General features: G+C 63.2%; 1 protein-coding gene across 1 annotated transcript in view; it reads left to right on the top strand.

Moving 5' to 3' along the window:
* The first annotated feature begins 2,588 nt into the window (after positions 1 to 2,588).
* The window catches only part of LOC117641582 (scavenger receptor class B member 1-like), a 28,786-nt gene continuing 15,995 nt past the window's right edge, over positions 2,589 to 15,379 (top strand). Inside the window, exons 1-2 of the mRNA XM_034379046.1 lie at positions 2,589 to 2,799; positions 9,376 to 9,467. Coding sequence (XP_034234937.1) covers positions 2,589 to 2,799; positions 9,376 to 9,467 — 303 coding nt within the window. The remainder of the gene's footprint in view (positions 2,800 to 9,375; positions 9,468 to 15,379) is intronic.

The following is a 15,379-nucleotide window of genomic DNA, read 5'->3' as shown; positions in this document are numbered from 1 at the left end:
GTTTTTTGTTTTTGACGGTTGACTCGGGGCAGTCCAAGGGAAGTGGGGTGCGTGATACTCACAGTCGTGTTAGGTTTATTCGGTTATCCACTGTCGAACCGGTTTTTTCACTGACGCAATCACGATGTCTCTCATTCAAAACTAGGTACATCGAAATGTCGACAGAATGGTCAGGCATTCGCCGCAGAAAATCGGTGATTTGGCTAGATGCCGTCAAACAATTACTCGATTGTAAACAGTGAACGGAAACCGGTGTGACCATTATTTCATCACCGAACAAAGTCGACAGGAACTTGCATGCAAAACGCGTGTCGGGCCTTCGCCGTTTCCTAGTCTGCGCATGCCGATTCCGAACACTCTGTCTCTCTCGCACCTGCGGGGAGCCCCGTGCGTGCGAGACAAACAGAGCGACGAAAGCGCTGTTCGGAGTCTGCCTGCCTCGGCCTGCCTGCTGCTGTGCCGCGCGACGTTCGCGGATGACGGGGCAGATGTCTTTTCCAAAGCAGGCCATTTCATGCAGTTCTATTCCATTCCACTCGGCGAGCGCGTGTCACGGCGTGGCGTGGCGCGTCTGCCACCGAAGTACCCCGCTGGCTCGGCACATTCCACTCCGCACGCGCGAGTACGCGCGTTGATTCATACTAGAGCCTTTGGGACTCTAATTCATACAGCGTGCCGCTGATTAGAGGAAGAAGACCCGGGCGGCGTGGCCAGCGAATCGCGGTTCCCGTTCGCCCGACGAGGATGTCAAGGAAGTACTAGTGGGCGGCACGGCGGCGCGGCCCGGGGCGCTCCGGCACTCCCCCGTGGAGACCGTGACATTGGCGGACCCGCTGTCACACTCGGATGCGCGCGCCCGGTGCGTTGCGCCGCGTTGCGCCGTGTAGTCCGGCCGCGTGTTCGCGTGTTCTGTTTATGTCTTTATCGCGGACCATCATCATCATCGTGCTCTCGGCGTAGTTCCTCGTTCGGGACGCTTCGCACTGCTTCGCGCTGTTCACACCCCGCGCGGTGGCGGATGCCTGGACCGAGCCGGGGCCCACCGGGGCCCGAGGGCCAAGGCGCATGTTGGCGCTGTGGCGTCGTGTGGCGTCATTTACACACGTCGGCCACACCGTGTTTCATAGAGTACACAGCGCGGACCTTGGCCTCCCCTCCTCCCCGGTCCCTGCCGGTCCCTGCTGCATCCGGGGCGCGCAGTCGGCGCAGGGCAGCGTTCCGGGAACAGCGCGGTGTCGAAAAGGCCCGCGTCGGTGTCGCAAAGCCCGCGAAGCCCCAGCCGCCGTCGCCCTGCCTCGACCGGGCGGCCGACCGCGAGTCCGCGAGGCAGTGACGCGGTGCGACGCGGAGCGGCCAGAGACGCGCGTCCGGCACACTTGTTTACTGCGGCCTGCGGTCGGGGTAACTCCCTGGACGCGATGCGCGATGCGCCATGCCAGTGCGGTCGTTGCGGGCCACTTAATGTGCATCGCCGGACCGCCGCGTCGCCACCGCGTCGACTCGACGGCCGCGTCGCAACGGTACAGCCTTAGTGCCTACGCCGGCCTACGCCCCCGAACCGCGACGCGGCGCGACGCAAACATTGTTGAGCGGCTCCCAGCCCCGGCCTGGCCCTGGCCGTCGGGCCGCCCCACCCCACCCCATGGCCGCAACTAGTGCAACTACACCGCGAGGGGCCATTAGCGGGGGACGGGGGCTGAGCCGGCTGGGCTTCCCGATGCACTTGATTGAGCTCTCACGGCGCCCCATCCATCATGGCTGCTCAGCGCGGCGCGTCGTGACGCCACCTCGCCGCGGAGGCGGGGGCGCCCGAGGCCCTGGGGGACGCCGCCGACGCCGCCATGCCGCCACGCCGCGGGCGGCGACGTCACGCGGGGGCGGCGCCACGCCTGGCGGCACAGCGTGCTCGAAAAACAACTTTATGAGCGGAATTCCCTACCGGATTTCAAATCGGCAGCCCGCCGCGTGATGCCGAGACTAGAGACGCTCACGTGCATCGCGGCACCGCGGCGCTGGCGTGCGTGTTTCCACCGCCCCGCCGCCCGATCGCGTGCAAGTCCGCCTCGACGGCGGTGCGACGTCGGTGACGCGCACCGCTGGGGCTTTTCGACCTGAGCGATCGCTCAATTGGAGTGGGAAAAGACATCCGTATCCCTTCGGCGGCCATTGAGCCAGTCTGTCGTGACGCCAAGTGCGGCCGGTGGGCCTGTTCTCGGCCACCGCCACTTCACTGCTCACACGGTCAACAAAATTCCAGAATTCCGAGACGGTTTTGAAAGCGAAAAATTGAACGTTTGGGTGATTCGCAATTCGGAATTTCGTTTACCGCCGACCCTCCATGCTGTGATCAACTGTTGGCTCGACTGTTGGCCACCGTACTGACGATCTTCCTTTCTTTCTTCTGTTGCAGGACTGCCGCGCGGGGCGCGCCGCGCCGGGGGCTGCGAGGCACCATGCACGAGGCGGGGGCGTGAGGGGCGCACGGGGCGCGCGGGGCGCGAGGGCCTGACCATCCGCAGTGCGGCCCGCAGCGGCCAGCCGGCCGGCCTGCCGGGCGTAGTGGCCAGGCGGCCCACGTGGTCCACGCGATGGGGGTCCACGGGGACTACCTCCGGGGCGCGAGCCGCATGGCTGGGGTGGGCGCGCTCACGGGGGCGCTGGCCGGGGCCTGGGGCTCCAGCCGCGCCGGCCAGCGGGGCGCGCCGCGGGGGCAGCGGACGCAGCGGGGGCTGTTCGGCATGGCGGCGGGCGGCACGCCGCTCAACATGCTCGTCAGCCAGCAGAAGAAGATCAGCTGCGGTGAGTACCTTTGTTTTCATTCTCCGCGTCCGCGACGTTCGAGGCCAAGGCGGGCCAAGGCCCGACCGAGTGAGGCGATAAGGCACTGGCTGGCACAGGCTGGCGCAGGTCACAGCCTCGCGGCCGCGGGCCGTCCCTGGGTCGGCGTCGGTCGGCGTGACCCACACTAACACGTTAGCGTACACTGGAGACTTAATTATTTAAATGCCGCGGCACGAAGTTGCCCAAGGTTAGGTAGGAGGACTCGATCGCGGCCGACGCCGTTCACAAACACGTCTATTCGTTCAATCCCCCTCCCCTCCCCCTTCCCTGTTCACAAACACGTCCATTCGTTCAATCCCCTCCTTCGCCGTCGCCGTCGCCATAGCGTCGCGCGTAGGCTCATCTGCCCGGCACGGAAACGGCATCGCGCCTTCCCAAGGCTGGCGAAAGAGGTGGAAACCCGTTTCCAGCAGAGTCTATCAACTCCGTTGTTGCGACGGTCGGCGCGCCGTTTTTCTCTCCGTTTTGTGTCTGCTCCCTTACTTTCCACGAAAGGTGATCTAACCTGCCTCAAATCGGCTCAGAGGCGAACACGCCGCGCTTCCGAAACAGACACGCGTGGCCGACGCGGCCGACGCTTGGTGCGGCGCGCCCGCCGTCTGCTCCAGGCAGCCTCCAGGCAGTGGGCCAGCCAGGCGCGGCGCAGCGCGCGGCCAGGCGGCGGCCTTGGAGAGGGACCCCCAAAAAAGTGGCACGGTTAACACAGCGGCCTGACTCACGCCCTCGCGTCCTCGCGTCCTGATTGGATGCCTATTAGAATAAATCAGGACCCGCTGGCCGGCCGCCGGCTTCCTCGTGGACGGCATGGGCGGCAGGCACTACTGTGTGTTGTCGCGCCCCGACCGGGCGGCCGGCCACGCGGCCACCGGCCCGGCCCGGCGGCCTCTGACTCGATGGGGTGCACCGCGAGGCGAAGCGGCGAGGCTGAGGCCAGGGCAGCGGGACCGCCCCGGGGAACAAGTCTCGGACAAGCTGCGGTACGGGCAATTTGAGAAAGGCCCGCACCCAAACTCTGCGCGTCCAGTACGAGGGGGGAGAGATGGGAGATTCGCGTCTTGAAAAACAAATGTCAGCAACAATCGCATAAGTTATCGAAAGCCATAAATTGTACCACTCGTGCGTGGCGTTGGTACGCTGCTGGGGGGAGCCGGTCGAGTTCATGACCTCACCGTCGCCCGGATCGACGGACGGACCGCTTGCGGGGCGGTGGCGTAGCGTGGCGTAGCGAGGCGTGGCGAGGCGTGGCGTGGCGAGGCGTGGCGTGGCGAGGCGTGGCGAGGCGTGGCGAGGCGTGGCGTGGCGAGGCGTGGCGTGGCGAGGCGTGGCGTGGCGAGGCGTGGCGTGGCGAGGCGTGGCGTAGCGAGGCGTGGCGAGGCGTGGCGTGGCGAGGCGTGGCGTGGCGCGGCGCTTCCATACCACAAGGCCTGGTCCAAAGTGCAGGTTGGTCCTACAGCCTCGCCGAATCCGGTGAGCCGGCATGTTTCGTTTCGGGGCTGTTTCAGACACGCCAGTCAGCCCGCGTGTGCGTGAGCGTCAGTCTGTCTTGTCTGCGTGTGTGTGTGTCTGTGTGTGTGCGTTCGCGCATGTGTGTTTGAACGTCTGTGTATGACGTCCGTGCGTGCGTGAGCGTGCGTGTCCGCGTGTGATCACGCTGACCAGCAGCTCGCTGACCTCCCCCTCCCCTCCCCTCCCTCCCCTCCCCCCCCTCCCCTCCCTCCCCCTCCCCCCCCTCCCTCCCCTCCCCCTCCCCGAGCGTATCCTTGCCGCGGAGGGAGTCGTCGTACCGGGGTCACCTCCTCGCCAACTAGTCGGTCATTAAGAACTTCTCACAAATTAAGAAACGAACCAATGAGGCGGCTGCGCCTCGTCACCAACGAGGTCCACTGCTCACAGTGGGCCAGAAGACCGCCGAAGGTGGCCAAAATTCTACAGGCTTTTGGAGCTTCAGAGGCGCTAAATGGGACTCCAACTGAACGTGTGACCCCGCCAATGGATTGCTCTCACAACGACTAGGAATCCAATGTTGGAGTCACACGTCGTTCGGTTCGAGTCCTTTTTCGCTACCCCGGAGCTCAAAACGCGTCTAGAGTTTTGGCCGCCTCCAGCGGTCTTCGAGCATACTGTGCTGCGGGGCCCCGGCCGAGGCGCATGCCCAGGCCCCGGCTTAGGACCGGGAGTGACAAGAGCGAATGAATATCACGCTCTGTAGTGATAGTGCGCCGTGTTGACGCGGCGTGCGTTAGGGCTACAGAGCGTGCACAGTGTGATGCACAGTGTGATGCACAATGTGGTGCACAATGTGATGCACAATGTGATGCACGCGGCGAGGCGCGCAGGAATGTGCATAAACCATGTGAAGTGCAACAGGCGCCGCCTCCGCGCTCCGCGCCTCGCGAGTGTTTAGTGAGTCTCCTTTCGTGCGAACGGCAAACGTGCCTAGGACCCTGTGCCAATATTTTCCGACCCATTTCACGAGAACTAGCGCCGCGCCGCGCTGCGCAGCCGTCGTGGAGCGGTAGGCCGCGTCCGAAGAGTCGCCTGGTCGCTCTGTCTTCGGCGCACTCACGGCGCGTCCGGCTGGAGTGTGAGAGAGACAGGGCGACGCGGCGACCGTTCGGAAGCGCGCGGCAGGTGGCGCACTTGTTGCCCCGATGACATGGCGGTTGGCGGGGAGGCGCCAGCCAGTCAACACAACCCCTCATCGGGCACTTCCTTTCCGGGCGCGACTCGCCTAGAAGCCGACGGCCAACAACCGACGTCGGGACGCAGGGACTTCGGAACGTCAGCGAGCGCGCCGCGCGCCGCCGCGTCATGTAGAGTTCAATAAAGGAAGGCAAACATTTTCCGAAATGACGCAAACGCCAGGCAGTTCTTTTCCGCCTAGGTTGTCGGAAGGCGCTGGTGACCACCGACGAAATAGTGCACGGCGCGGGGCACGCGCGCGGCGGGCCGGTCACCTCCCGGACCGAGGACCGCGCTTGTAATCACAGCTCTCCGGCGAATTCGGCGCGACACTTTGCAAATTACAGGGGACGAAACGAAACGAAACGAGGCTCACAGTCTTCTGTGACACCGTGGCACCGGCAGCCGGACACGTGGAGACGGTCGTCGCCCGGTCGCCCTGAGCGCTCCCAGTCAGGCTCGGGCTGGCCAGGGCAGACAGGCAGAAAAATCTGCCGGAGCCTCCGGGTTTGGGACCAGTAACGTCACAAAGTTGGTCAAAGAGTGACTGAATCTCCGAAAGTAGCCGTTTTCGCTGATTTTGGGCGGCCACTGCATCCGATCTAGTTGCGGCCAACGGCCTACCTCGACGATCTAGTATTCTTAAGACCCTACTCTTTCAGGCCCTGTATCGGGAAGACGTTGACCACAACGATTTTGGCTTTGACCGCAACGATTTTCCGACCAAGTTGGTCAAAAAGTGGTCGCATCTCGGAAATTTGCTGATTTTGCTGACTTTGGGTGGCCACTGTGTCCAATGTAGTTGCCGTAAAAGGCTTCCCTCGACACCCTAGTATTCTTAAGACCCTACTCTTTCATGCCCTGTATCGGGAAAGCTATTGACCACAACTAGTTTGGGAGCGGTAGCCTCACAAAGTTGGTCATGCAGGGTAAAAACAATGATGATCGGGGGCCTCGAGGGGGGCCTTTTGCGGTCTTATCCGCTGGGGCCTTTTGGGGGCCAGTCCGAGCCTGCTCCCAGTAGACTGATTCCGCACAGTGTGGCCGTCGGTCTATCTCTCTCGCACAGGCACGGAGCGTCCCTTTAGTGCGAGAGAGACCTCCCGCTCAGTCTACAGTGTAGCGGGCACTCCGCGGGCTCTTTAATCGCAAAGTCGCAAGCGCAGGAAAGGCCGCGCGCGCCGGCAGGTCGCTCATCTTGTCCCTGCAACAGTGTCGTGCCGCCGTGCCGTCGTGCCTGAAACACCCGGTACGCGGTACGCGACGAGTACGTGGTTAAACGGGCTCTTCCTCGTCCTGCCCACGCCGCGGTGCTCTGCCGCGCGGTTCAGAAGAGTCGTTTTGCCTCCTCCGTCTCCGTCGCACTCATGGGGATCTCCATAAGGGTGCGACAGAGACAGAGCGACTGAACGGTTCCGCTGCCGCACGCACGCACGCACGCACGCACGCACGCACGCACGCACGCAGTCGCCGCCCCCGAAGCGCGCGACAGCAGGCGACAGACGAGCGCCAAGCCATCCTCCGAGTCCGTGACTCGTGAGAAAGTTGCGCAATGTGCGCACTGCTCCGCGGCTCCGCGGCTCCTAGGTGAAGGGCACGATCACGGCGAGCGCCTCGGGCAGGTGTTACGCCGCCGAGGCACTGTGGCACCCGGGGCGCCCCGCGGCCCCGCCCGGCCCCGCCTCCTGCCGTGCTTTCGTTGCTCCGTCGCTGTGCAGTCTCTCTCGCACCTCAACGGGGCGCCGCCCGGCCCCACGCGCGTGAGAGAGACAGAGCGACGAAAGCACTCGTTCGGAGCCGAGCGGCACGCGGGCCAGAAACGCATTCAGCGAGCAGCACCTGGTTTCCGTATCGCCTGCGCAGATCGCGATCGGTCCGATCGGCCCGGTCAGGGCAGTGGCAGTGCCAGGGAGGGGGCTGTCGATCTAGGTGTGGCTCATCAGATGCCTCCACCCGAAGGCCTCGAAGGCACTGAAGGCCCCGAAGGCACCGAAGGCCGCGGCCATATCCGAACCGGATGCGCGTTGGGGAAGGTTAGGCCGGCTAGGCCGGGCCACCTGTTGGGTGCGGCGTGGAGGCTGCTGCAGTGGCCGCTCCCCGTCCTCGTCGGGCTGCCAGTGGCCGCGGTGGCGAGGCACTGACGGACCTGACCCCGCGCCCGCACCGGGCTACGCCGGCCGGGTTGCGGAGCCAGCGCAGCGCCCACCAGCGCCCGCATAGGCCACCCGGCGAGTGGCCCTGCTCTGCGACGCAGCGACGCAGTGACGCAGTGCACGACGGCGGCGGAGCGGCGGGGCGGCGCGTCTGGCCTGCAAGCGTGTCTGGCCGCGGAGGCCGTGACGCGCGCAGAGTGAACACGCCGAACACGCCGGCCGGGGCGATTTGGCAATCCTTCCCCAGGAAGGGAGGACGGCCAGCACACCGATGGGGAACTGGTTATTCCGGTGGGACCAAACCCGGTCCAGATCTGGAGCATGCGTGGGCGGGCGCCGGGCTCTCTCATAACCCCGGCACCGAAACACGAAAACACCGATACAAGGCGAACGCGAACGTGAACGCGAACGCGGGCCGGTGGGACGCGAACCCGCGCCCCGCGCCGCCGGCCGCACCCCACGCCGGGGAAAGGCCCATCTCTGCGGGAACCTGGCAGGCACGCCCTGGCGTCATGAAGGTGAACGAGAAGCAGCCGCTTTTGTTCGTTCCTGATGGGACCACTACTCGCTGGTCTCTAGTCGCGGCGGCGCGCGGCGGCGTGAGCGTGTTGTCGTTAATCTAGCCAGGCGAGCCTGCCGGCCTGCCGGACTGGCGAAATGAACCGTTCCCGGTTCGCTCCCCCACCCCCTCCACCCACAGTACGCGCGGCGTATACAATCTCATAAGAATGTTTCCTGAATCTCCTTGTCGCCACTGGCCGTGTTAGCCCCACCTTGTTACGCTGCGCGTTTTGCCCTGGTGTGAGCGTGTGTGTGTGTGTCTGTGTGTGTGTGCGCTGTAAGGTAAGTTTCCTCGCAGAGGTTTTCACATTGCTCTGCAGGAAGCGAAGAAACGTGCCGACGGCATGCCGACGGCAAACTGAATTTATTGGCGCCAAGCCACACGCGCGCCCCTACGAGTGTCGGCGTGTGTGTGTATGTGTGTGTGTGTGTGCGCGCGCGCGTGCTCCCAGTGGACCGTGCGTCCGCCCGCCTAGTCCATGTGACCTGCGTGAGGTATCAGCGTGACAAGGAAACAACGTTGAAATCCATCCAAAAGGCGGCTTGTTTTGCTCGGCGGTCTGAGACTCGGTTCGGGACTTCGAGACAGGGTGCATGACGGCGCCTGATTGCATCTGTAGACACACTGCAGACACTGCAGCGCTTCGTGGCACTGTCTCTCTCTCTCTCTCAGCAGTACGCAACGCTCCACGCTCCTCGAGTGCGAGAGAGGCAGAGGCCGCTGGGGGCAGGCTGGCTGGGGGCAGGCTGGGGGCAGGCTGGGGGCACCGCGAAGACGGGCCCCGGACAGCCCTCGAGACGCGTCTAGACGGGCAGATTAGCCTTACGTAAGCCGTCACCGCGGTGGTGCATGCCCGCGAGCCGATTCTCGAAATAGAGAAGAAAAAATAAACGCGGCCTGTCTGTCACTCGCGGTTCATGTTTTCATTTCCGGAGATTCACGTTTACCTTTCATTTTTCGTCTTTTCCTCGTTACGCTAGGCTAGCGAAACCAGAAAATCAGGGGTTCTCGAATTATGTAAAAAACACAAAACGTCCTTTTATCGCAAAGAGTTTACCAGTCGCGTCTAATGTCGACTAGTTCCTTATTCGATCCTTGTTTACCCGCTCTGATTGGTTGTCCTTCTCTGCCCTGCAGGTCGCCTGTGCACCATCTCGCTCGGACTGTTCACACTGCTGGTCGGTGTGATCCTGTCCTCTGTCCCCTGGCTGGACTACATGATTATGAAGGTGAGTGGAAGTGCACTGACGCACTGGCTGCTGTCCGCGACTTTAAGTCATCATCATCATCATCATCATCATCATCATCACCACCACAACCGTCATCATAATCATCATACTAATAAAAATCGTCATCATCAGCGCTGTTAGGCCTCCGCACAGTGCGGGTATCTTTCTCGCACCGGTACGGAGCGCCCCGTGAGCGCGAGGGAGAGACCTGGGGCCGCTCCTTGTGCGGTGGGGTAGGTCAGGGGGCTGCCGTCATCGTCGCCTTGGTGCAGTGGCGGCCGATACCGTCACCTGCAGTGGAGAGAGTGCCTCATCTTGGCCAGGCCCTGAGAACAAGCCAGTAAGTCAGTGGGAAGTGGGACGAGCATTCGGCGTTTTTTTCTGTCTGTCGGCGCGTCCGTCCGCCTGTCCGTCCGTCCGTCCGTCCGTCCGCTGGCTCGTTACGTGCCGCGGCCTTTTGTTGCCTTCGCTAATTGAGTCGCGATCGGGGCGGCAGGCCGCGGGCGGGCGGGCCGCGGGCCAGCATGAGGCCGCCTCCAAACAGTTCGTTCGCTGCTCCGTCTCCCTCGCACTCGAGAGGCGTCCCTCTGCGTTGCGAGAGAGGAAGGGCGACGGAGCGCTGTTCGGATTCCGACTACAGGCCGCGGGCCCGGGGGCCGCAAAGGCCGAATGAACCAGCCAGATACACACACACTCACACACATTGCCAAACGGGCGGTGAGGTGCACTCGGCGAGGTGCTCGGCGTGGTGCTCGGAGAGCGCGGTGTGTTCGAACCGCGGAAAAAGGGGAGAAGACTCTTTATGAATGGCGGAGAGGGCGGAGCGCGGAGGATGAGGAGCAAATATTTGCAGAAGGCGCCGCGACGCTGCCGCCGGTGTGGGGCAGTGCGCCTCTCTAGCCGTTCTAACCTCTCTAGCTTCTCTAGCTACTCTAGCCTCTCTAGCTTCTCTAGCCACTCTAGCCTCTCCAGCCGCTCTATCCTCTCTAGGCCAAAGTTTGGAGGCTAGGCGCCTTTCGAGGCTTTCGAGTTTCGAGGCTGGAGGTCGAGAGTCGTGCCCACAACGCAGCGGACGCGGCAAACAACAGCGACAAAAATTTGCGCGTCGTTTCGGCTTTGAAAAGGAAAGAGATTCGCAGAGAATGTTACATCGAGTGGGTCAATCTTCTCCTTGCCCCTGCCCTGCCCCTGTGAATCTTCCAAATACATAAGGTTTGCATGATGGTGCATTCTCATCCCTCGTTCTGGGTGTCAGAGAGGCAGAGAGAGGGCTTGTAAAGAATTTAGAGGAACAATACATAATGAAAGCTTCCGTAGCTCTTACAAATTTGTGAGTCATATCGAATAAAAAATCGTCCTTGAGTTGGAGAAATTGAAATGTCAGCTCGCGAAACAGTCTTACAACCCACCAACAAAACGGAACAAAATAACAATGTTGAAGAGTTTTTATTGGCCTCATCATCCTCTGCGGCCTACTCCGTCAAACTCTCGTGCTACGATAGGAGGGCAAAGAGAGGACGGACGCTGACGCCAACGAAAACTTTCCAACATTACTATTCTTCTTCCATTTCATCGGTGGTATTTTAATCTTTGGAAACTTTGGCGCTTCGTTGTTTATTTTCGCCGTGGTTCGTTTTCACGCTCTTCGCATCACCAGGCATGCGTATACGCACAGTCCGGCACAGTGGCACACAGCGCGGCGAGTGCGGCGATAGCGACGTGGGAACCGTCACCCAGGCGTAATTAAATTGCCTTTGTTGCTCATGTCGTTGATGCGCTTGTTGTTGTTGTTTACTTTACAAGGACGCACGCCACGCGCGAATCATCACTGCGTTTCCGTTCTCCCGCCGAGGCGCGGCGGCGGCGGCGCGGCGCGTGTTTCAAATTTGCGTCGGCCGAAGGTTCGGATTGAAAACCAGTATGAGCAGCGACTGCCGCTGCAACAATGCAACTCGACGCGCCTCGCGCGATTCCCCGGCTCGGGTCGGAAGATTGGACGCACCGCCTGAAGTGCCTGAAGTCAGCCCGAACCACGACGAAACGCACATGTGACCCCACCAATGGATTCCTCGTTCGGAGAGCAATCCATTGGTGAGGTCACACATTCGGTTCGAGTCCCATTTAGCGACTCTGGAGCTCAAAACGCGTCTGGAACTTTGGCCGCCTCCAGCGGTCGTCTGGCCCTCTGTGCGGCGGCGGCAGCACTGCTCACACAACCCGCCAAGGACCGCCACGGACACGTCCGAGGCACGGACACGGCGGCCGCGGTGCTCGAAAAGCGCGTCTCTGCTGGCCAGCAGACGAGCAGAGGGAGATTCCACGCCCACTGTCGCAGCCGCGCGAGGAGCCACGCGCCTTCGACGGTCATTGCGACTCGCGGCCGGGCGCCGCCACTTGCTGCCGCCACTTGCTGCCGATACATAATGCAGCACATTTACGCGGATTGTATCCATTTGCCGGAGGAACTTTTAGTGTCGGAATGTGACTCGCATGGTGGCGCGTGTGTGCGCGCACACACTCACACACACACTCACACACACACACATGTGACGTGTGCACGGCGGCTCACACGGACGTGCACGGACGCCGCGCCGGTGGACTTGACATTCAGAGAGTGTGGCGTGTCACCCCGTCACCGAGTCCCGGACCGCCACTGCCGCCAACAAGGCTGCTGCCGAGTGGCAGAGGGTGCCTGGTGGGGTGCGAGGGCAGGCCGACGGGACGCACTGCCCGGACTCGGCCTGCAGCGCCGCCGGGGGAGTCGCGCGCCGCACACAAGGGCGGAGCAGAGCGGAGCGGAGCGCCTGGAACGGCATACGATCGTGTGTGGCCTAGCCCGTAGTGGTAATGGCAATGGAGCGCCTGGGAGGTAGGCCGCGCCGTCGAGCAGACGTGTGCGCAGGGCGGGGTGTGGCCTATGCTGCAGGCGCTCAGCCCTGCGACGCGGCGGCGCGGCGCGGGGCGGGCAGTGCATTGCGCATTGTCGCCTCGGTCTGTCTGCCTGTCCGTCTGCCTGTCCGTCTGCCTGTCCGTCTGCCTGTCCGTCTGCCTGTCCGTCCGCCTGTCCGTCTGCCTGTCCGTCTGCCTGTCCGTCTGCCCGTCCGGCCGCCGCACGCATTGTGGGCCGCGCACCGCGTTCGCCGCGTTGAGTGGGGTCAGGTTGGCCACCTTGGCCTTCACCTCCAATTGTCGCCCCGTTTGCATGTCGGCACGCTTCGGAGAAAGGGGCCGCGTGACACAACGCGGCACGACGCGGCACGACGCGGCACGACGCGCCTTTGTGTCGCTGTGCTCGCTCCTCGCTCTGGGCGCTGGGGAAAACAGAGACAGACGACTGGCGCGCCAGCGCCGATTAATTATTATCGTTATTCCGTCTCTGTCTGTGCGTGTCTGTCCGCCCGCCCGCCTGCCTGCCTGTCTGCCTGTCTGCCTGTCTGCCCGCCTGTCCGCCTGTGGCCCCACTGGCCTATTGAGACCAATTACGCTCTCGCCACGCACTTCTCACTCCGCCTGCCGCGCCTGCCGCGCCTTCCCCGCCGTCATTGAGATCGTCATAAAGGCGTTGCGGCTTCCCGGCCGTCTTGGCCGTCTCGGCCGCGGCCGTCCTGGAGCTCCTGGCCGCGCCCCGCCCCGCCCCGCCCCGCCCCGCCCCGCCGTGGCCCCGCCCGCCAGGGCGGCACACCTCGAGGCATGTCACTTAGGGTTCGTTATGTGTTGTGATGCCTGGTTTTACACGGGAGCCACGAACTTGTAATGTAGCGTTGCCCTTCGCCTCCCCGGCCCCGGCGAGTGCGTTTGCACGTCCTCTTGCCGACCGGGGAGCTTTTGTTGCCGAGGGTCGCAGCGAAACACAGTGGCGGTGTCTTCGGAAAGCACCCGCACTGGTAGAACTCAAGCGTAGTTTTACGCCTTTTTTCAAGCGTAGTAGAACTACGCTCGGCTTCAAGCATAGTTCTCCATTTTGCCCCTCTCCCGCCTATCTAAATGCATGGGAGAACTTCTTCTCTACGCTTGACGTCAAGCGTAAAGTCTTCAAGCGTAGTTGTATGCTTGAATCAAGCATACAACTACGCTTCAGTTTTACCGGTGCGGGTCAAGAGAAGCGCGTTCAACAGTTGGGGTGCGTGCTGCTGCCGGCCGGACCGAGGTTCGGCTCCGGACCTGGGAGGAGGCCTGGAAGGGCACGGCGGGACACGGATCGGCACGCCGGCCTTCCGACGATGACACGAAGAGCCTTAATCCGGAGGCCGCGCGCCTGGAGGTTAACTGCGCAGAACTGAATGTGGGAATTTATCGTTCATCTGCTGCTCTATCGTTCTATCCTCGCCTGGCCCTGCCCCCCGCCCGTGTCTCCGCCGTCGCCACTTGCATTCCGCCGCCATTCTTGGCATTGGCTCCCGCCATAACGGCTGGGGCCTGTGGCAGCCTGTGGCATAGTGTGGCGGCCTGTGGCAGTGTGGCAGCCTGTGGCAGTGTGGCAGCCTGCGGCAGTGTGGCAGCCTGTGGCAGTGCGGCAGCCTGTGGCAGTGTGGCAGCCTGTGACAGTGTGCCTGTGGCAGTGTGGCAGCCTGTGGCAGTGTGGCAGCCTGCGGCAGTGTGGCAGCCTGTGGCAGTGTGGCAGCCTGTGGCAGTGAGCCTGTGGCAGTGAGCCTGTGGCAGTGAGCCTGTGGCAGTGAGCCTGTGGCAGTGAGCCTGTGGCAGTGCGGCAGCCTGACGCTGCATGGCGTCCCTGGAACCGGGGGGCTTTTCATGGCCCTCGCTGCATCTGGATGCATCTGGAGCCGCGCCGTGCAGGCCCGGTCATTTTCGCGCCCGGCGACGCGAGGCGGCGAGGCGGGCCAGGCCAGGCCAGGCCGCCAGGCCGCCAGGCACGCCCTGGATGCACTTGCTACGCAGCGAACCCAGGCCGCCTGGGAGGCGTGGTGTGTGTGTGTGTGTGTGTGTGCGTTTGTGCGTGTGTGCGTGCTTGTGTGGAAGGGGGAGAGGGGGGATGCCTGGTACCGGACGGGCGTCCTGTCCGGTTAGCAGACGTCCGCCGCCCCGCCCCGCCCCGCCCCGCCTCGCGTCTCTAGCGTAGCAAGGTCGCGTACCGGCTCAAGAGCAGTTCTCAAGAGCAGCTCCCGCCAAGCGGCGAGCAAGCGGCGAGCAAGCGGCCAGCAAGCGCCAGGCCTGCCGCCCACCCGAGTCGATGCTCGACGTGCGCGACGATGCACGTCGCGACATTTGCATAACACTGCGAATAGCTCTGCGTCGCCATCGTTACCATCGTGTGTAGCGAGCGGTAGCTGCGGCAGCTGCAGTAGCGTAGCGAGGCCGTGGGAGGATGGCGCCGTTGTCGCGGGTTCGAGCCCCACCGAGCGCCGGCTGTGTTCCTCCGGCTCGATGACCTGCCCATCGAAAGGGTGGACCTCACCTATGCCCGGTTAACAGCGGCCAGGTCCAAAGTTGGGGATTGAACGTGAAGCCAGACGAGCTGTCAGTCTCTGCCAGCCGTCTCGAATCAATCGGTGCCGAAGCACTTTGCGTCAGCATCGGCAGCATCGGCCGGCCAGGCAGTGGCCAGGCAGTGGCCAGGCCCGCGCACTGACCCGCCCGGCCCCCGCCGGCCCGGGCCTGGCCTCCTGGCCTTCCACTTCCTACCAAGGGAGACGGCATTCCTCGCACCGAGCGTGTTGGCGGTTGGCGGCCCGGGGCCGGCCCCATGGTGGCCCCATGGTGGCCCCATGGTGGCCCTATGGTGGCCCCATGGTGGCCCCATGGTGGCCCCATGGTGGCCCCATGGTGGCCCCATGGTGGCCCAATGGTGGCCCTATGGTGGCCTCATGGTGGTCGCCCCATGGTGGAAGCCTGGTTGTTGAGTTGTTGAGTTTGGCGTTGACAACACGAGGCTTTGGTAGAACGTTTATTGAGGT

Source organism: Thrips palmi, unplaced genomic scaffold (genome assembly GCF_012932325.1).
Source record: "Thrips palmi isolate BJ-2018 unplaced genomic scaffold, TpBJ-2018v1 HiC_scaffold_15, whole genome shotgun sequence".
NCBI lineage: Eukaryota > Metazoa > Arthropoda > Insecta > Thysanoptera > Thripidae > Thrips > Thrips palmi.
The sequence above is the reverse complement of the archived record's forward strand: the minus strand, read 5'-3'. Positions and strand labels throughout refer to the sequence as shown.